This window comes from Sabethes cyaneus, chromosome 2 (assembly GCF_943734655.1).
Source record: "Sabethes cyaneus chromosome 2, idSabCyanKW18_F2, whole genome shotgun sequence".
In the NCBI taxonomy this organism is placed as follows: domain Eukaryota; kingdom Metazoa; phylum Arthropoda; class Insecta; order Diptera; family Culicidae; genus Sabethes; species Sabethes cyaneus.
This window is the reverse complement of record NC_071354.1, coordinates 5,910,014-5,931,645: the sequence shown is the minus strand read 5'-3', so window position 1 is coordinate 5,931,645 and position 21,632 is coordinate 5,910,014. Positions and strand designations below refer to the sequence as shown.

The 21,632-nt window shown below is 40.5% G+C and overlaps 1 protein-coding gene across 1 annotated transcript in view; it reads right to left on the bottom strand.

Annotated features, from left to right (window-relative positions):
* Positions 1 to 21,362, bottom strand: part of LOC128738985 (serine/threonine-protein kinase BRSK2) — a 45,250-nt gene extending 23,888 nt beyond the window's left edge. The window contains exons 1-4 of the mRNA XM_053834510.1: positions 21,260 to 21,362; positions 21,050 to 21,144; positions 20,700 to 20,785; positions 20,027 to 20,167 (exon numbers count right to left, since the gene is read on the bottom strand). Coding sequence (XP_053690485.1) covers positions 20,027 to 20,167; positions 20,700 to 20,785; positions 21,050 to 21,144; positions 21,260 to 21,362 — 425 coding nt within the window. The remainder of the gene's footprint in view (positions 1 to 20,026; positions 20,168 to 20,699; positions 20,786 to 21,049; positions 21,145 to 21,259) is intronic.
* Positions 21,363 to 21,632: the final 270 nt, after the last annotated feature.

Genomic DNA, 21,632 nt, shown 5'->3' with positions numbered 1-21,632 from the left:
AAGGTCCGTATACCTAACGTCGCGCACCCATAAAAACAGGCCAAAGCACGCGGTGATCTAGTGTGCTCTGCCTAATGTATGAATTCGTGCATTTTTCAGATACTAATTCAACATCCAACACCATACGTTCAAAATTCAATTGCAATGAAATTAAAAGTGCTTTTCACGTCTAAGAACGAGTTGTAGAACGTTATTTGTGGTTCAAAAAAAAGCAAAGCCTTGGGCTTAAGCGTCTTTCTTAGACTTGACCCTTCTTTAACGACAGACTTGACAGTTGAGTCAATTGGAAGTGTGTTTGACAAAATTAAAAGTGTTTTTTACGCCTGCATTCGAGTCTCTTTGTGATCGATCCAATCTCCCACTTTCAGGGCCCCCTTCAAAGAGGGCCCGTACGAAGTTCGCTGCCACCGCGGACGCAGCAACAGACCGGCTCCTTGAGAGTAAAAAGTTTTCGGTCCTCCCGGAGGACATTGGTAACGGTGATTCTGTCGCAAAAAAGGAACGCGTTGCCCCGCTCTTCACCCCCATTAGAGATATCATCAATCTCGAGGCCGAGCTGGCTAAAGCATGCCTGCGACCGCGCACCCAGCTGTGCAGATTGGGTATAAAAATTAGGTGCTCAAGCAACAGCTCGAGCAGATGAAAAAATTTCTTGTTAAAACCCAAACGCCGCACTACACGCAGGACATTCCCTCGATGAAACCTTTGAAGATAGTCCTACGTGGTCTGCCGCCAATCGAGGTAGCATACGTGCAAACTGAACTGCAAAGGGTTGGACTGACGCCAAAGGCCATCTCTCGGGATCAGTTGTTACTGGCCCACTTCGTCAAGAGTGCCACCAACATCGGTGCTTTACATAATATCCGGGATAGTCATCACGGATACTGAGTATCCTGCTCTTCAGCCTCGTCGGAAGGTCCAGAATGTACCTCCGCTCCCTCCCAACGTCACGAATTCAACAGCTCATCAAACGGCCTCCAACTCCCGTTCAGCCCAGCATCGCTTCTGCAGCTACCCTATTTGTAGATTCGGTTCTCGAAAAACTATCCTCCGACTACTACCATGTGATGCTGAAGCTTGCTGCCTCTACCGACACGGTAGGCAGTCGGATTTCAACGTATCGTCGACGACAGCATCGATTCCAAACAGCCTCTGCATACACCGGATCTGATCGGCCAGGCGCTGGAATCCCTCCAACGAGTAATTGCCGCTGCCTGGTCAAGAGCGGTTCAAGTTCAACAACATCTGGTGAACACCTCTTTACAAACAGATTGCACTGCCAAACTTCTTATAAGGTTACGCAATGTATACCGACGCCAATACCAGCGGACTGGTGACCAGCAGAAAAAAATCTATGACAAACATTCTTTCTAGGATTATCCAGGAGCGGATTCTATACCCAAGAATTCCAACAGAATCTCCAACAAATTCCACCGCATTCAAAACCATTCTGGTCCACAATTAAGGGCCTCAAAAAGAGGCCAAAGCATGCCCCTACCCTACGCTTGTCTCGTGTTGTGACTCGGGCGATGGAATTCTACTGATCACCCCTAGTGAAAAAGCGGACACGCTGGGTCAACAGTTGGTAATGTCTCACAATCTGGGACGGAATGTCGTCGACACACACGAGTACTTTGTTGCTGAAGGAGTCGCCGAGGTTGATCGATCAGACAGCTTGGTATCTGAGGAAGAAAAATTACCGCTGATGAGCTAATGGGATCTAAAAGCATGAAGGCCCCCGGATTCGATAGCACATTCAACATCGAGCTCAAGCACTTGAGCTACGGCTCCTTTACTTTTGTAGCAAACCTATTCGACAAGTGCTGGGAGCTTGGCTGCTTTTGTTCAATGTGGAAATTAGCCAAAGTCTTCCCAGTGTTGAAACCGGGAAAAGATGCTGCTGTTTCCAAAAGCTATCGACCCATCAGCTTGCTCTCTGCCCTTTCCAAGCTGTTTGAGATATCATTTCAAAACCGGATTCTTGAGTTTCCTGATTAGAATGGATTCTTCCAGGAGGAACAGTTTGGGTTTCGCAAAGGAAGTTCCACCATCAATATAGCGTAACAAGTCCGTATCCAAGACGACCGTAATGGCGCTCTTGGATATCGAAAAGGCATTCGACAATGTGAGGCATGACGGCCACCAGCTGCATCGATACAATTTTTCAATGTATCTTATCAAGATCATCAGAAGATCTGTCTGGCAGAGCATTCCAGGTATCTCCGAATAGTGTCTGTTCGCAAACATTTAACATCCCTGCAGATGTGCCTCAAGGAAGTATCCTGGGCCCTGATGTCATAGAAAATATTCTCGGCCTTCGACCGGCTCAAATGATAGGTGATCAAATTTTCTACACACATATTGCCCCGTTTATTGCCAAACAATTCGAATTTCAATTCATCTGTCCAAAATACATTTTTCCAATCATCAATCGTCCAATTTGCATGTGCTCGAACAAGTGGCAGCCTTTTCTGCTTGTTTATAAATCTCAAAAGTAGTTTTTTCTTCGCGACACGGCCCATCATGCTAAATGCACTTTTCCAAGCGGATCCAAACCAAGGGAAAAGTCGCTGAGAACATTGTGCTAGGCACTATCTAGGGAACGATGCCTTACACTGTTCAACTCGTTGCAAAACGCTTTATGCCTATAAAGCATATTACCGAAAAGAAAACAGACTTACAAGTGGCTAGTAGACAACAGGGGGAGAGCTGACAAAGAGTAGACACATTCAAATGAAGAAAAACAGTATTGTTTCTTACATTCTGAGAATTTTCGTTACAATACCAGATGTACAAGTGGCTGAGAGGCAAAGGGGTCCCGAGTAAGATCGGGCTCTCAGCTAGTCTATATATATAAAAGAGAGCGTGAGTCTGTATGTTCCACCATAACTCCAGAACACCTTGACCGATCTCCACCAAACTTGGCACACATATTCCTTGATATAAGGGAATAAGCCTTATATTCCCTTATATCAAGGAATATGTGTGCCAAGTTTGGTGGAGATTGATATAAGGGAATAAGCAACTCCGCCAGTGAGGGACCACGCTGATGAACTAGCACGTGTGACTCCATAAAAAGAGTGAACAAGTGATGGGGAAATTGGATCGGGACCCAAACTGTCTGTCACAAGCCAGGATAAAGGAGGAGTGTTGAGATTTGTCTTTTGGTGTGCAGCGCTGGATGGCTCCATGACAAACACGTGATGGATCCATCTAGATCTGCACCGAGTCTCTTCCGCGGCAAATCTTGTAAAAAAACGTTTGCTCCCAATGTAGCAAGCAACATTGGAGCATGCTGCATTCTGAGTAAATTGCGGAGGAGGACCCCAATCCTCGGTGTAACGCGACCCGTGCCTAAGGATGAATGCTTGGGGGGGTCTAATTAAGTCTCCCAAGGACGAACGGAGCCTGCATGGTACCAGGGCACCCCGTGCAGTAATTTGCTCCCTCTGTTCTAAGCTGGTAACGGACAGCTGATTCTTTCTCCCAGCAAATTAAGACCATTGAGATGGAAACAATTAATAAAACTTTTAATATAAATATAAATAACAAATCAAGTGGGGGATCAGCACTCAGGAGGGACCCTGACATCGATAAGACCCAAGAGGAAACTGGCGATGCTGATATAATCAGTCAAATCCCAGGACCCAGTTGTGTCAACGGTGCAGGACTAAACCCAAAACAGCCCGGTCGTACCACAAATCATATAAAATTACAAAGAAAAAATGTTAAATTTGTCCAGGTGAATCTTCACCATGCAAAGGGAGCAACTGCTGTACTTTGTAGAAGATTCACAGAAAGCAACCTGGATGTAGCACTGATCCAGGAGCCCTGGACCTATAAAGGTAGGATACAAGGAATTCCTACAAAGTCGTGTAAATTGATTTACGCCGAAGGTGAGCTCACGCCAAGAGCTACCATTTTAGTAAGTGAAAACATAAAAAGTTTTCCAATTACAGAATTGATTACAAAAGATCTCACAGCAATAATGATGGAGGTTCCAACGACCCATGGCACGACTGAAATTTGCGTAGCATCTGCATATTTTCCAGAAGATTTGGGTGAAGTACCTCCACCAGAAGTAGTAAATTTGGTTTCTTACTGCAAGAAACAAAACAAAGCACTTGTAATTGGATGTGATGCAAACGCCCATCACACTGTTTGGGCCAGCACAGATACCAATAACAGAGGTGAACTCCTTTTAGACTATATATCATCCAATGACATAGATATGTATATGCAATAAAGGGGAAGAGCCAACTTTTGTAAACGCAATAAGGCAAGAAGTACTTGACTTAACACTATGCAGTCCAACGATGACTGATAAAATAAAAAATTGGTACGTATCGGATGAAGAATCTTTGTCCGATCACAAGCAAATCATGTTTGATTACGAAACTAATCAGCAACTTAAGGAAATTATAAGAGATCCCAGGAAAACAAACTGGGATCAGTATAATTTGAAACTGAAGGTTGGAGTCAAGAACTTGAAAGGCTGCTCAAGGACATGTAAAGAACTTGAGGACAACTCAAAACAACTTTCAAACCTGATCCAACAAGCTTATCACGAAAGCTGTCCTGCAAAGGAACGCTCTACGAATAGAGATGTACCTTGGTGGAACAAACCTTTGGAGAAATTTAGAAAGAAAACTCGGAAATTATTTAACCGGGCAAAAAGAACACAACAGTGGGAGGAGTATAAACAAACTCTCACTGCCTATAATAGGGAAATACGAAGATCAAAGAGGATTCACTGGAGGCACACATGTGAAAACATTGAAAATACTCCAGCAACTGCTAGATTGCAGAAAATCCTCGCTAAAGATCATTCTAATGGGTTAGGTACTTTGAAAAAAGAGGATGGCTCTTTTACTAACTCAACTAAGGAAACATTAGAGTTAATGATGAGAACACATTTTCCCTGTTCAATCATTAATACATGCGGAGACCAAAGTGCACCGGCATTGAGAACTGTAAATCTTGAAACCAGGACAGACATTCTCGAAATAGCGAGTGAAATGACTGGGTTAGATAGAAACAGGAATGATGCTTGTACTTTGGCCAAAAAAATTTTTACAAGAAGCAAGGTTGAATGGGCGATTGACACTTTTGAACCCTTCAAATCACCGGGTAGGGATGGAATTTTTCCTGTACTACTACAGAAGGGCAAGGCGTTTTTAACACCTATTCTAACAAACCTTTTTCAATCAAGCCTGATACTAGGTCATATACCAGCAGTATGGCGACAAGTACGGGTCACGTTCATTCCGAAGGCTAATAAGAAGGATAAGACTTCACCAAAATCCTTCAGGCCGATAAGCTTATCGTCTGTTGTGTTAAAAACAATGGAAAAAATAATTGATGAGCATATAAAATCATCATATTTAGCCAAAGATCCTTTGAGCGAATATCAATTCGCATATCAAGAAGGCAAATCTTCAATAACAGCAGTACAAACTGTTGTAAAAAAACTAGAAAAGTCTTTTGAAGCGAAAGAAATTTCACTAGGTGCCTTCCTTGACATAGAAGGCGCATTTGATAATTCATCTCATAATTCAATGATTACGGCTATGACGAAACGTGGTTTCGATATATCCATTATCGACTGGATTAGCGAAATGTTATCAAAAAGGGAGATATCAGCAAGCCTTGGAAGCTCATCTATAAGCATTAGAGCAGTAAAAGGTTGCCCACAAGGAGGCGTAATATCACCTCTACTGTGGTCTTTAATAGTTGATGATCTTCTTCAAAAGTTGACGGCGCTAGGCTTTGAAATAATTGGCTTTGCAGATGATATAGTCATAATTGTTCGAGGAAAATTTGATTCTATTATCGCTGACCGAATGCAAATGGCTTTAAATTTGATTTCATCATGGTGTGATAGGCAGGGACTCAGCATAAATGCCAATAAAACTACTATCATACCATTTACGAGAAGGAAAAAATTTACATTAAATAACATCAGATTGAAAGGAACACTTTTAAAACTTTCAGACACTGTTAAATATCTTGGAGTATTTCTTGACAGAAAACTCAATTGGAACACACATCTAGAGCAAGCAGTAAACAAAGCAACAAATGCTCTATGGATATGTAAAAGAACGTTTTGGTAAGCAATGGGGACTGAAACCGAAGATGATCCATTGGATCTATTCGGCCATTGTCAGACCCAGGATTACCTATGCTTCGTTGGTCTGGTGGCCAAAAACGAAAGAGAAAACTACCCAAATAAAGCTGGAAAAACTTCAAAGGCTAGCCACTCTCTCAATAACAGGTGCAATGAGAAGTACACCTTCGAAGGCATTGGATGCTTTACTCTATATACTTCCATTGCATCAGTTTATACAATTAGAAGCTGAAAAAAGTGCTCTGAGGATCAAAAGATCAAAGAACCTTTTTGAAGGGGACTTAACAGGTCATCTCAGTATTCTAAAAACTATTAGTATAAATCCTCTTGTAACCAGTAATGAAGATTGGATGGAGAAAAAATACAACTTCAACCGAATATTTCGTGTATTTGAGCCTAGACGTGATTCCTGGGAAGATGGTGGTCCCGATATTCGTCCAGGCTCGACAGTTTTCTATACAGATGGTTCAAAAATGGACAATCAAGTGGAAGCAGGAGTCACTGGCCCAGGAATAGACATGTCAATTTCTATGGGCAGATGGCCAACTGTATTCCAAACTGAAATACAAGCAATTCTAGAATGTACGACTGTGTGCTTGCGCAGGAACTATAAACATTCAAATATATGCATCATGTCCGACAGCCACGCAGCTCTAAACGCTCTAAAGTCGGCGACATGCACATCAAAACTTGTCTGGGAATGTATTCAATCACTCCAAAAATTGTCTCGTCGTAACCAAGTCAACTTGTACTGGGTCCCAGGTCACTGTGGAATTGATGGAAATGAGAGAGCTGATGCACTAGCAAGACTCGGATCATCTCATCAATTTGTAGGACCTGAGTCCTTCTGTTGCTTATCTGCTTCTACTTTAAAAATGGAGCTAAAAGCATGGGAATGTACGAAAGTGGAATCAAAATGGAATAACACTTTCAATGCTAGGCAGTCGAAACGTTTCATCTCTCCAAACGTTTCAATTACTCGCAAAATACTGGAGCTTTCGAAGAAAGATCTAAGCATTTATACTGGTCTTATAACAGGACATTGTCCGAGCCGCTATCATCTGAAGCTAATGGGAAAACTTCATGATGATATATGTCGCTTCTGCGGCATAGAAAAAGAAGACTCGGAACACCTCTTATGCCGATGTCCGGCAATTCTCAATAAAAGATTAAGGTTCTTCGAAAGAGGGCTGTTAGAACCCTCTGATATTTGGAGAACAACTCCCAGCGCAGTAGTGCACTTCATCCGAAGTGCATCACCGGGCTGGACAAATGCTATTAGTCAAACAATGACAATCACTTCTGCTAGTGGTGCGTCATCTTGACAACATAGCTATAATAAAACGGGGAATATATCACAATAGATCAGACAAATGGTCGCAGTGATAAAAATACCCAACACGGAAAAAAAGGGAATAAGCACTGGATGGTTGATAAGAGAGGGGGGGGGGGTAACTGGAGGGGGAAGGCCATAACTCCGAAATGCCTGGACGGTTCTTCATCAAACTTGGCACACTTGACATGAGGGAATCAGCACATAAGGGGGCCCTAACAACGGGCTAAGTAAAAGGGGATGCGTTTCTGTTGCACTTTGAGAAAAGAGGGGGCTCAACCGAATAGGAATATATGATAAAAAAGATCTTTGTTTAGTTTCCATTATAGTGATTTTCATAGAGCAAACCAATGAATAATTAGCTACGTGACAGAAGAGGGAGCTGACTGGGAAAGAATCGACAAAGTGAGTATGAATGTATGTTTCGCCATAGCTCCGGAACTTCTGGACTGTTCTTCATTAAACGTCGTTTGTCAAACACATGTGTTTTGGCAGAAAAGAATCAGCGCAGGGGGGTTGACAAAAGAGGAAGATGGTCTCTTACAAGGGGAAAGAAAGGTTCAAATGGGTAAACGGGTGCGTTTTTCTTGAAATTGGAATGATAGCAGTTGTACAAGCTGCTGGACTTCTGAAAGGTGGGATAGGGTGGCCATTAACAAAGGGAAGGTTTAAAAACGGTTTTTGCCGATTTATGGGGATTACCGAGAAGAAGTCAGATTTACAAGTGGCTGGGGAACAAAATGAGGGAAACTGACAAAGAGCGCAGACACATTAAAATGAAAAAAAGAGTTTTGTTTTTTGCATTATAAGAATTTTCGTTACAATAACAGATGTAGAAGTGACTGAGAGGCAAAGGGACCCCGAGTTAGATCGGGTGATCAGCTAGTAGATTTATAAACGAAAAATAAGAATTATTCTTTATTACGCTATGATTTTTAAAGGTCACGGTACAGATTATCATTATTGAATTCGACAAAATTTAATTATTTTTGTTACAGTAAACGGAAATCCTTTCCTAGAAGACTATACCGTCAAGAAAATTTCGATCTAGCTATTAAGCAAATTCAACGAATGGAATTAAACAATGTCTTATTATAAATCCTCGCTGGTTGGTTGGAACAAGCATTGCTAATTTTAAATTACTTTCGGGCATCTCTTAATACAATTCACGAAACGAATTTTGGATAACGCTATACTGGAGCAAGCAGCCGATGAGAAGGTTCAGCTACGTAAGTTACGAAATGGCAGAACTTGAAAAGTGGGACGGACTTTAAAGATATGCTTTAAAGTAAAATTTTCATACATGGCTTATAATTTTTACTAAACAATCGGCCAATTTGGTAATTTCCCAATTTTTTTAAAAGATTTTGCTTAAATAGATTGGAAATGTTTCTATGAATCTAGTGCAATACAGTAAATTGGAAATTTCTGTTGCAAGCTTTTGAGTAATTTATGTCGTTTTTTCCCATCAAATGTGTCAAATATGATTGTTTTTCATGACGATTATTGGGCCGGCTGCAAATTTTCTATGAAATGAAATGATTCTTCACTCACTTTGAATACCGTCAAAGGTCAAAGCATGATTTTAACAAATTCTACTTGCAATAATGGGCTCGCTGATGTTCTACAAAATGGAACCAAAAACTCCACTGTCAATATATCTTCACAATAGCACAATTCCGAATGCAGAACAAACGTTGAATTTAAACAAGAAAATCGAGTTGTATATTTCCTTTGGTGACTCTTTTGTTTTCTTCTACCGTCTTCGAAGGAAGTCGAGTCTAACTGTTGGCAGAACCTAAATGGTTACAGCTAGTTGAAATTTCTGTCCATTTGGCTTTTGAACAAAATTCACAATACACAACTGAATTCATTAACGTCATTCGTAAATTATCCTCCCAAACATCAGACACTGCCATCGGGGACTGGTTTGGTAGCTACTCATTTGGCAAAACTGCCGGGCAATATTCTTGTACACTACAAAAACCAGCCAGAAAATTTAAATTCCATTTTGCTAAAACCAAATGTACTCTGTCAGTCACTGAACGACGGAGTATAGAGTGCTCTGTGACAAAAAGGTCCTTGAAAAAAAGGCTCCAAATCCATTGCCACATTGAAGAGGCACAAAAAACAGGGTCACTAAGTCAAACCACTTACCACCCCCCACCGCCTCCAGTCTCACATCGGCACACACACACATTCTTCATTCAGTTTAGTATTTTAAATACCGTATGATGTTTCCCCCTCGCTCAATCTCCGCCTCGAAGCTTGCGAGGAAAAAGTGCCTTTTATTACGTAATGAGTTTCTATCACGAATGAATAGGTCATGATACACTAAACGGGTAACCAGCCCGGCGGAGCCTACTGTGTTTCTTTCAGTGACCATCCTTTTATTGGGTCGCATGAATATGTTTTCGACATGAAAGAGGCTCCTTAGTGGTTAAGGCTGGTGCGGGCTGCGGGTAGGGACGGGCTACGTTGTTTCGCTTGCATCTCGATCCGTGCAAAGCTTCGAACTTGCCGGGTTGGGTAGATAAATTTGAAGATAAAGCGAAACTAGTAGTGGCACCACATGAAACACCACCGACGCTTTCGGGGCATGCTGCTCCAGCATGTGCTGTGAAGCCTCAGACGAAGAAAGTCCAAGCATTGCCTACTGCTCCAGATGAAATTACTGGCTGTCAACATGCATCGAAACGGACGGTCCTATGAGTTTCGGACATTCGGTGTTTAGGTTCTGAAAAGAGGCTTTTCCGGTGCTGCAAACATCAGCACAAGCACACATCCCTTGGTAAGGAATTTAATATCGAACTGATGATGTGAGCTGATATCTAAGAATGACAGATCAATGAAATTGCACGTGTCAAGGGTATAAAACATTTATAACGTTGAAGGTGACATTGGTCTTGCTTTCAAGTTCCGTTACTGAAAATCCAGCATACACTATCACAGTCATTGCAAGGAAAATGTTTCCCAATTCGACAATAAGAATTTGACGGTCACAGTAGTGGAAGAAATCGACACGTCTGACTTTGCTCGATTGTGGTTTTTTTTCGGTCACAGAGGAAAGCCGCTAGGTAATGCACCTGTGGCTGTCTGTACTCTCACTGCTCTGTGGCAGCTTCATTTCTTATTAATCTGCCGATACAGTACAGACGACGTGCTGCGGGATCACAAGGTCAAGACTGCGTGTTTCCGGTTTGTTTATATTGAAACGAAAACCGAATCTTCATGCAATTTCGAGATCGATACAGTCGGAACGGTTCCGGTAATTTACCGTGGTCAGAACAAATTAAAACAAAAAGCAAAATCACAACACCACTAGTTGGAACCTCGGAACGGTTTCATTTTCACACGGAAACGATAAATATGCCACAACCGGAACGATAATATTCAACAACCGTAAGGTTTTGTTCCAGTGCCAGTCGAGCCTGTTTTGGACGATGATTACCGAAACTAAGTTACAGAAAATTAAGCACACTAGAACAAACCTAGAATTTATTACACTTTCGTTTTCATCAGAATTCACAAAAACCATTCAAAGGAAAAGAATTATAGCCAGGAACTGGTCCGCAGGAGTCACAAAACGATTCGATTTTTCAATCCTGAATTATTGAATGATAACTGAATGATTTTAAAGTTTGACAGGTCGTAGCAATCTGGTGGGAAACTATGTAAAGTTTTGACAGACGTTTGGGCAACAACAACTAAAAGCTTTTCCCTAGCTAATTTGAAACTGTAAAATTGAAGTATTCCAGCAATGTTTATTAATTTACTGATTACGTTCATAATCGCCGTATGGAACTAATTATTAATTAACCCTAAAGGCGGGCTTAAGCCCTTTGGATAGTTTAAAAGCGCTTTGTGGCACCAACGGCAGCTTCAATGCTTTCGTGCATCTACCGAGGAAATGGGATCAACTCTGGAAGCCATCCTGAAGAAGACGAAATACTACCACCTGGAATCGCTGGACGAACCGAAAGCAAAGGAAATAGCCGAATCGGTAAACTTCTGTGCCAGAGACAGAAACGAAACGGCCCTGCTGATTGCATTCCTAATCGTCGAGAGTGACGGATTCGTTTGCACCGAGTACGAACGCACCTGTTCGTTTTGGGCTCCGTACAACGGACGTGGCTATTTTAAGCTTAGAGGTGGAGCAAACTACAGGCAAGCTTCGCAAGAACTTCATGGCGATGATCGTTTGGTTAAGAATCCGGATCTGGTGACAACGGGTGCAACCCCTGTAGATGTTACGAACTGTATCGTTCCATCGATGTGGATTTGGAGGAAAAGGGTTCAACCACTGTTGGACAGGTCGCCAACGGCTACCTTCTACACGATTATGAGAGCATTGAATGGAGAGGGTGACAAGGATTCAGCTTATCTCAAGGAACGGTACGATGTGTATGTTATTGCGGCTAAGCAGCTAGGCGTTGTTGGATTGACACCTATGCAGTAAAAGTGGGGTGTAACCGTTAAATACAACAGAAAATATAAACAATTCACTGTTAATCCTATTTTTGGTATTATTTTCTTTGAACGTTCCCGTGAGTTCTTGAGTTCTTGGTCGTCGATTTGATAGTTTCTACGGCACCAGCTCCCAAATGTATCCAACAGCTCTTGCAATCGGCGACAATTATCGATAGATCTTACAACAAGATAAAGTTTCAGATCATCGGCTTATACTAGCTCTACACACCTACACCCAGCAATAAGGTTATGGCATTAAAGAACAGTGTAAATAGCAAAGGCCCCATATTACCGCCTAGGGGCACACCAGAGTTGTTTGTAAATCGTGACGAATGGTAGGAATTGAGATTCACACGCAGACTTCTGCCACGCAGCTATGAGCTAAGCCATCGAGTAAGCTTTTGTGAAGTTCCAAGTCGTGAAATTTTCCTTAATTCGGGTTTTTTTTTTGTTTATCCTGGCACTATTCGTTTTAGATTCAACGGTCAATAGCATTTTTAATATTTTCCACTTGTTTTTCGATCTAGATGCAGTTTTATGCTAGCACATAAAAACAAATGCATCAAACTTAAAACACATACTATTTAGAAGCATAAAGCTTGTGTCGGTTTTACCTGCGACGCCGACGTATTTGCAACTTCGAAGAACGTTTATGCACGAAAGCACTGAAACGGTGATGGTACGCAAAACCATTATATATATACAATGAAGCTTTGCACATCATTTTTTCAAATATCTGTCAAACTATTCTTGCAATTTATTCTATAAATGTACTTGCAATAAAGTTCAAGTGATACTGACAATAATAAATATGATTTTTATAACAACATTTTCAGAGGTGCGCAGTTATTATTAGCAACATATTTCAGTTTTCCGTTAATAATAAAGCATCAAAAACAGCGACGCGCTTCGTAAATAATCCAAAATGAATATATTTAGCGTCGGTTCCATGCATATAAATCTATGAATAATGACATCAGTTTCGATAAATTTTATGTTCTCAGCATATCTGAGCCACACAAGCAACGAAATCGATTATTGCTCGTATAATTATATGAATGAAGCGCAGGAATTGATTACACTAAAATTACCTTTCAGCTTCACCCAGTAAAATATGGCTCAATTCGTTATACCGCTTTGAATTTCATGACGATTTCGCCGTAAAACTTTCGGGTAATTATGTAGCTTTAATAGGATAGAACTCAATTGAAAATACCGTCATTCGCCGATTCTGCTTATTACAAATTTTATAACTGCAAAGGTCACATCTCTTTGCAGCCTGTTCACTGGTGAAAAACACTTACGCAGGCTTGGCGTAGGACTGCGAATGTATACACCGATAGGTACAGTCATTCCTCTTAATTTTAAGACTACGGACCTTTCTACAAATTTCGTGTAAAAATTTTAAATTTGAACATTATTAGGTCGAAGTGTATGCTACAATTTGATATGTCTCAACACCTGATTTTGATAGATTTAAAAGTGTTTGCACTGTTTTGATATATTGTCCGCAAGTTTTAAATCAAGCTGTAGCTGTCAACTGTAAATTTATCACAAAAAATGGTCCCCAACTGAATGTTGCGATTCTATAACCTACAAGAAATTTGTGGGTATTTAGAGCACATAAACGAACCAACTTCTGCTTCTGCCTTTTAATAAAGCAGAAAATAAACGTTTTTTGTTTCGTAAACCCAGCGCAGGAATGTATCCATCACTGGCTATGTGCGTCTACTAAATTCGCTGTTTGCAGCTTAGTAGTATCGGGGAAACAGCTTTAAATTGATGTGTTCCGAATCATCGTTCATAAAGATCATAGCATGCATTGGATTTTTTTAGATTAAAATCGCCTGCTTTTGAGCCTTTAATAGCATTAAGACATTTAAACCAAACCTCGTGAAACCAACACATGACGAAAATGTGCTCTTGGTAAGAATTTAACAAAACCAAGAACAAATCAACTTCTGTCCTGTTACCTTACAGAAAGCAAAGATGGTTTTTATTACCGATCCTTACCCCACGTTGAAGACATTTTAGCAATTCGATCACTTTTTATCAATAGCACATCCTTGCCACAATACAATACATTCTCTTTTCACTACTCTTCCACTGAAATGGCGTTCGTTGCCAATTCATATAGAATCATTTGGCCCTCTAACGGGCAACGTTGTAAAAACGATGCGATCGAGCAAATGATTACTTTATCATGAAAGTACACTCAAAAGAAGCTCGAGTGTTGATTTTCATGGGAAAATATTTATCTGGAGAACCGCTAGGTACGAAATAGTCGAATTTCAAACGTTCTTCAAACGTAAAAAAGAAAATATTCGCACCATAATTTTTTCGAAATTTTTCGAAATTCTTGTTTTTGAAAGATGATAACTTTTGAACGCATGGTCAGAATGTTGTGATATTAGCATCAACATGTCATGAAATCTGTTCTGAACATATTTCGCATATTGTCAATTCAAGACAAATTTCATATGTGGCTCTGGAGCTCCAAAAGCGAAGGCCGTCTACAGACGGTCTTACCCGTTAGAAGGTTAACAACCGAACACTACAAATGTAAAGCACTTTCTCAACATAGGCATCAAATTGGCCTAGGTTTAATCGTGGTCGTAAGAAAAATTATTGGGATGAGTGAGTTTTGCCACTTTTTCTGGCACACTTGTCTAACAGAGACATCAATTCGGTCTAGGTTTAATCATCGAAACGAAATCGATCGAAAGAAATCTTGTTGGTATGAGGAGACTTTGTCACTTTTTCCCAAGCAGAGATATAAAATTAGTCCTGGTCGTAGAGAATTTTCGACTGTTGGGACAAGGACATTCTGTCACTTTTTTCTAAACAGAGCAATGGAAATCACAATAAACAAATGGTGTATTCAACTGTCGTGCCTGCCTGGGAAGCAAGGCAATTACGAAGAAAATGAATGGGGATATTTGACCTTGAAACTAAACGTTAATTTTCACTAATTATAGTGACTTAAAGTGAAAGTTATAATAGAAATCACAGAGTAGCTGTTTGGGAAATTCTTTAATTTACATTTACATTTATTATAGTCAACAGATAAAGTCTGTTTAAAACATATATGAACTAATCTAGCACAAACATCTATTAAAACAACGCTTATTGTTTTCACGAGACACATTAAAATCAAACACTTCATAGCAGCTGTTAAAAACCCGGCACATACTTAGCACTGGTTCGTGTTGAATGTCGATTGACGAGAAAGGCGTGCGGACGAAGACTACGTCTTCTAGTGTTGATATCTAGGCGACTAAGCAATTCAGGACAATCGATATTTCCTTGAAGAAGATCGCCGACGAAGCACGCCTTAGCCACATTGCGCCTTCCTTCCAGCGGTTCTAAATTTATCAGCTTGCAACGGCTTTCGTAACTCGGCAGGTTACGTGGGTCACGCCAGCGTAGGTGTCGCAGAGCAAACCTAATAAATTTGCGCTGAATTGCTTCAATCCAATGAATCGCATTTTGGTAAAAAGGTGACCAAACAATGGCGGAGTATTTCAGCATAGGACGAACCAGTGAGCAATATAGAGATTTTAAGCAATATACATCCTTGAAGCTTTTCGCGAAGCGAAACAGAAATCCTAGTTGCGAGAAAGCCCTGGATATAACGAAAGAAATGTGGTTCTTGAACGTTAGTTTCGAGTCAAGCAAGACTCCCAAGTCTTTAACAGTTGTTTCGCGCTTTAGGGCCTTCTCACGAAGGGCGTAATCGTGCAGATGCATGTTACGTTTGCGACCGAAGGAGATGACTGAGCACTTGGACACATTTAGTAACATATTGTTAATCCGGCACCATTCGTCAAAGGTCTCCAAATCCTGTTGCAAGAAATGGGCGTCATTAGGGCTTTTTATTGTACAGTACATTTTCAAATCGTCAGCATAAGATAATCTCGAACATTTGAGGATAATGTTCACGTCATTCATGTACAGCAGAAACATGAACGGTCCTAAATGACTGCCTTGGGGAACGCCGGAAGTTGCTACGAAGGGTGACGATACGTAATCGCCGATTTTTACTGACATAGTTCTGCCGATGAGATAGCCAAGTCAGCAGATTGTCGTGAATGCCCAATTCGTGGTATTTAGAGATGGCTATCTCATAGTTTATACGGTCGAAAGCTGCAGAAAGCTGCAGTCCGTATATATGGCGTCAACTTGATTCCCTTCTTGCATTGCACGGATGATGAACGATGTAAAGGCGATTAAATTGGTTATCGTTGAGCGCTTTGGCATAAATCCATGCTGGTCAGCAGAGATGCAGTGTGAGCAATCTTGTATCAACTTTTTCAGAACGATTAGCTCAAATAGTTTGGAGACAGCACTTAAGGCAGCAATACCACGGTAATTAGCAAAGGTTCTTTTGCATCCCTTTTTGTGCACAGGGAAAACAAAGGAATCCTTCCAGCACTCGGGCTCCCATCGTCAATGATATATCGAAAACCTTTGCTAAGGGCAATGCAAGAGTATTTAGACAGCGTTTCAAGACTATGGAAGGATGGCATTCCTGGGCCGCATCCAGTTGAGGATTTGAAATGTTTCCCAGCAGAGATCACCACACCGCTAGTTACGTTGAACGGAAAACTGGAAACGGTTAAGCGAGTAATATTATTAGTGGGTTGTGGCTACCACAATACCATGAGCATGGGCGATCTTATCAAAAAACCGCTACTGAATTGCGTGCGAAACTAGTCGGCAATATCTGCGACTGAATCCGCTACTTTAACGCCGTCAGTCATATTGGAAGGTACTCCAGATTCTTTCCGTTGTTCGTTTATAAAGGTCCAAAACTTCTTGGGATTTGCTCTAAGAGAGCTCTGCAGATGCGAATTATGGGCAATAAACAAACTGTTATTTAGGCGCTTGTAGTTGGAGTTAGCATTTGCATAGTCAGCTTTGGTACGATCCGAGCGATATTTGCAGTATTTCCTAAGGGCAGCTCTTTTCAGGCGTTTAAGTTCCGAATTAGACCATGTGAGCTTAGAAGGCTTGCGTTTGAATTTTTTTGATGTAAACTGAGCATCTGAGCATCTAGCTGCATCTATTATGAGATGATCGATATCTAAATTATGACAATCCATTTAAATTTGACAGCCCGCATTAACTGAAACCGAACTCTAACCATGAATATTATCACCTACTTTCAATCTAGAACCATTTATCAAATAGTCGGGTACCATATCCAAACGGTTAACTATAATAGTTATGATTATTCGTTAAGTAACCATAGAAACAGCAGGTCGTTAAGGATGTACACCATGCGAAAACAAATGATAAATGGTAGCGTCGTTGCAAAATTTTGCTTTTGGACCTTTGATTTTATGGTGATTATCGAGATTTTAATAACGATATGATTATGATCACAATTGTTTTCATTTATGGGGAAGAGATATTAGCATTCAAAATCTGTCATATTTTCGTAACGGAAACTGAAATCTTAATTATGGAATGACCCTACCCTGCGGTAAAACGTAGTCCTACGTCAAAAGAAAAAATGACCCAGAAGGAGAAAAAACGAAAAAGAGCATGTAGGAAAACGTGACAAAAACTGGGCAAACGGAATAGAAACGAGAAAAAACGCAAACAAGAAATAGTATTAAAACTGGCATTAAAAGAATGGACAAATAAATGGAAAGAAAAAGATAACATAAAGAGAAAAAAGTGGCAAAGAAGAAACCGGAGAGGAAAAGAGAGACAAGAGAAAACGAGGCAAAGAACGAGAACATTGCACAAAAAAATGACGATCGGTAGACAAAAAAATTTGAGAAAGGAAGAAAAAACTATAAAGAATACGAAGAAAAAGAAAATGAGAATAAATTGGAAAGAAAAAAAGAAAAAATTGGATAAAATAGAACGTTTTAAGGAGAGAATACGAAAACAGAAAAAGGCGACAGCGGGACAGAAAAAAGAAGAAAAAAACGAAAACAAAAGCAAAGTAATCAAACCGAAAGGAATAACAGAACTTGACCGAAAACAAAATTTTAAAAACGAAAAAAGACGAAACCCGGGACAAAAAAAAGTTAAAAAGGAATAAAACACGAGACGGAAAAATAGGAAAACAGGGCCCGCAAACGGGAAAAAACGAAAGAAAAAAGTCGTAAAACAGAACAGAGGAAAATCAGTACTTAGAAAAAGCGCAAAAAACAGGACAAGAAAAGAAGAGAAAAGGAGCAGAGAAGTGTTTCCTCTCGTGGACAAAAAAAAGAGAAACGAACGATAAAAAAGAAAAATGAGCCAACAAAGGGAATGCGGAACAGAAAACAAGAGAAACCAGGGGAAAAACAAAAGAGAGAAGAAGAGAAAAACGAAATGTGACGAAAAGGTCACTACGATTGACCTGACCTGACGATTGACAAAAAGAGAAAAATAAACGAGAAAAAAGAACAGGAAAAACGGACTGAAGAAAAAACGAGTACGAAAGCGGGAAAGACAAAAAAGGGAACCAACAGCAAAATAAACATGACAGAAAAGATGAAAACACGGGGTATCAGAAATAGGCAAACGGAACAGAAAAAAACGAAAAACGAGAAAAAGGAGGAAAAGCAGAAGGAAAATGAGAGCAAAGGTAAAAAAACGGTACAGAACAGGAGAAAAGGATGGAACAAAAAGTGGAAAAGAGAAAAAACGGAACAGAAAAGATATAAAACGTGTGACGAAAAATGTCGGTTCTAATATCAAGTAAAACTTCGTGCCTAATTTCGTGACGAGTAAAACTCTAAGTTCAAATTCAAGTTTAATTCAATTTTAATTTTTGGTTAAATTTTGGGTCAAATTTTATCTCTGATTTCAATTTCAATTTGAGTTCCAATATCAAGCCTTATTTCAAATGTAATTCCAATTCTAATTTCAGTCTAATTTTAAGCTCAATTTTGAGCCTAATTTCCAACCCAATTTCCAGTCAAATTTCAGTTTTAATTTCCAATCTTAATTCAATTCCAATTTCAAATAAAATTCCATGTCCAATTTCAAATAAAAACTTTAAATTCTGTTTTAAATCCAATTTCATGGCTAATTCCAAGTAACACTTTCAGTCCAAATTACTCTAAATTAAAGTCCAATTTCAGATCCAATTTTGAGTTCAATTTCCAGTTTAGTATGAAGTAAAGCTTCAAGCCCAAATTGGCCCAAGTCTAATTTAATATCCTATGCTATGTCCAAAGTGCAATTTCAACTTTGTCAATTCAATTTTTGGCCGATATTTATTCGTTGGATTTGCCATTCTAGGATTACTCGGTTCTTCCAGTCCGAAACTTTTGTCTGAAAGGTCGGGTGCCACCCCTTTTGTTTATGTCTGGGGAAGCTAGTGTGGAAGCGGTTCAACCTGTGGTTCAACATTTGAACATTCAACATTGTGGTCAATCAACATGAGCTAATTGACCATTGATTTTATTTGAAGACGTATATTATAGAATTATCAATTTTCACATTTTCTTCATATGCAGAATCATTGTTTTGGACTAGACGTTATGGAATGGCATCGGCACATGAGTTCATTGATAGTATAATGACCAAGAAGGTTTATTTCGACCGGCTCTTTATCACCAATACACTCTCACATATCATTTGACCATACCCAGTACCCTCATACTGGTGGACCCCTCGATACAACAATGACCGCTGTATAGAATTTTCATGAAGTGCTTTCCCACCCAGAACTTTTGACGAGATTTCAGTCACAGAAAAAGGTGACGTGCTGGGGGGTCGATTTCAACACACTCGAACTCGAAGTTCCCAGCAAATGTCAAAAAACTGAACATAGATTGTCGATACATCGTAGTTCATTAAGGCCTATGCAAAATAAAACATTTCTTGAGAGCTTCCTTCGTCTTAATAGTGTTTATGGATGTCCTGTCGCAGTTTTGTAAAAATATGACAAGTTTTATGCAATAATAACAAGTTTTATGCCAGATTTTAAGAAGAACTTTTACTTAATGTGTTCCACAAATTGTTTGCAGAAGAGATTCCTTCAAACTTTTCTCGTTTATTCCGTTAAGACTCTCTGTTAAGGCTTTTAGAATAATTTTCGAGGTTCAAAGCACCCAGTTTCCCCAAATAAAACGATCGTTACTCACCATATCGAGTGCGAGTGACAGAAATCCAGCGCTGAGATGATCTGCCGGAAGAACTTGCGCGCCTCCTTCGGTGTGAGTCGGCCCTTTTTCACCAGATAGTCGAACAGTTCCCCGCCGGAAACGTGCTCCAGCACCAGATATCTGCGAAAAGCAGTTGATACTTTGCTTAGAACAGAATACAGTCACTTCAGCAGTCGTCGCCTCACGGCACAACGACTCCGCCGGCGCGTCGGTCGTTTGCCGTCTTCTCGCTAAACACTACACATAAGCTTTGTTTATCCACGTTACACAAGAGCGCAGGCAAAAAGCATCCAATTTGGAAGCGGATTTTACCGAAGAAAGGAAGAGGTGGTGGCGTCAGGGTAGCGGGAAGGGGCCACATGTTTTGTGCTGCATTATTGATTTACTTTTCAATATTTAATTTCTCGTGCTTCTGCTGGCCTTCCACTTTCAGTTTCCAGCCAGCCAGCCAGCGCCAGCGGTTAGAAGGACCGATCGAACCATGAATGGTTATCGAATGAGCAGAGGCGCTCTCGTTCGATTCGCTTAAACAAAACACGAGCCCCGTAAAGGGGAGACAAGGAGCAACAAAAAAAAAAAACAAACATCAATGTAGATACAAATAAACTAAAAACCTCAGTAGACTGGGTGGCTCGAGGAAGTTGAAACTTACAAATATTTCCGATTTTCATAAACATCCGTCAGGCCAAGGACGTGTGGGTGGTCAATTAGTTTCATTATAGCTATTTCTCTTTCCACCTGGCAGAGTCGGCAAGTGTGTGGTGAACGGATTTGTTTTCCATTCCGCGTGTCAGTCGTCGAAGGTTTTATAATCGTATATACAACAGTCGTCGTTAGTATCGGGGATTCCCGCATTAGCGCGAGTGTATGCAACAAGAAGGCGGCGAGCGAAGAGGAAAAATCGAGAAAAAGACAGAAAGAGGATAACAAGAAAATTAATTAGAACGATTTTTGTAGCCATCCTGGAGTGGAGTTCTTTGTTCCACGAAAACGGATAATTACTTTCATCAACACTGATTCACTGAGCTTTTCCCGGTTGATAATTTTAATTGCCACTTTTTTCGCGGTGACACAATGCACTCCCAGTTTCACGAGGCCTGCAAAAGGGAAGAAACAAATCGCCAAGTGAGATGTTGACCTTCGTCGGCACTTTTAGGGTATTGACGTATTCTGCATAAATTCGAGAGGACTTTCGAAGCACGATCCTCTTACCGGTTTGACCTTTCCCCAGTGTTCGCTCCAGACGGTACGGCCCCACGTATTGGTGGGCCTCTGTCGATGGGGTGCTGTTTTCCTTTTGAACTTCTCTGCTCATTGTGGACGAAATCTAGCGATCCTGGCGAGGGTCACGGCAATACTCTAAGCTAGAACCTTCTAGGAAGGAATTGATTCACTACCCAAAAATATCTTCTGAAACCAGTTACGAATGCCACCACTTTATATGGTTTCGGAATATCACGCACACGTTCGGCACAAGTAGGGCTCCCGAATAGCGAAATCTATTGGAAATCGAGAACTTTTATCACAATACCACTTTCTGCCTCATAATGGTTAGTCACCACCGAATCCGGCAATTTCCATCACC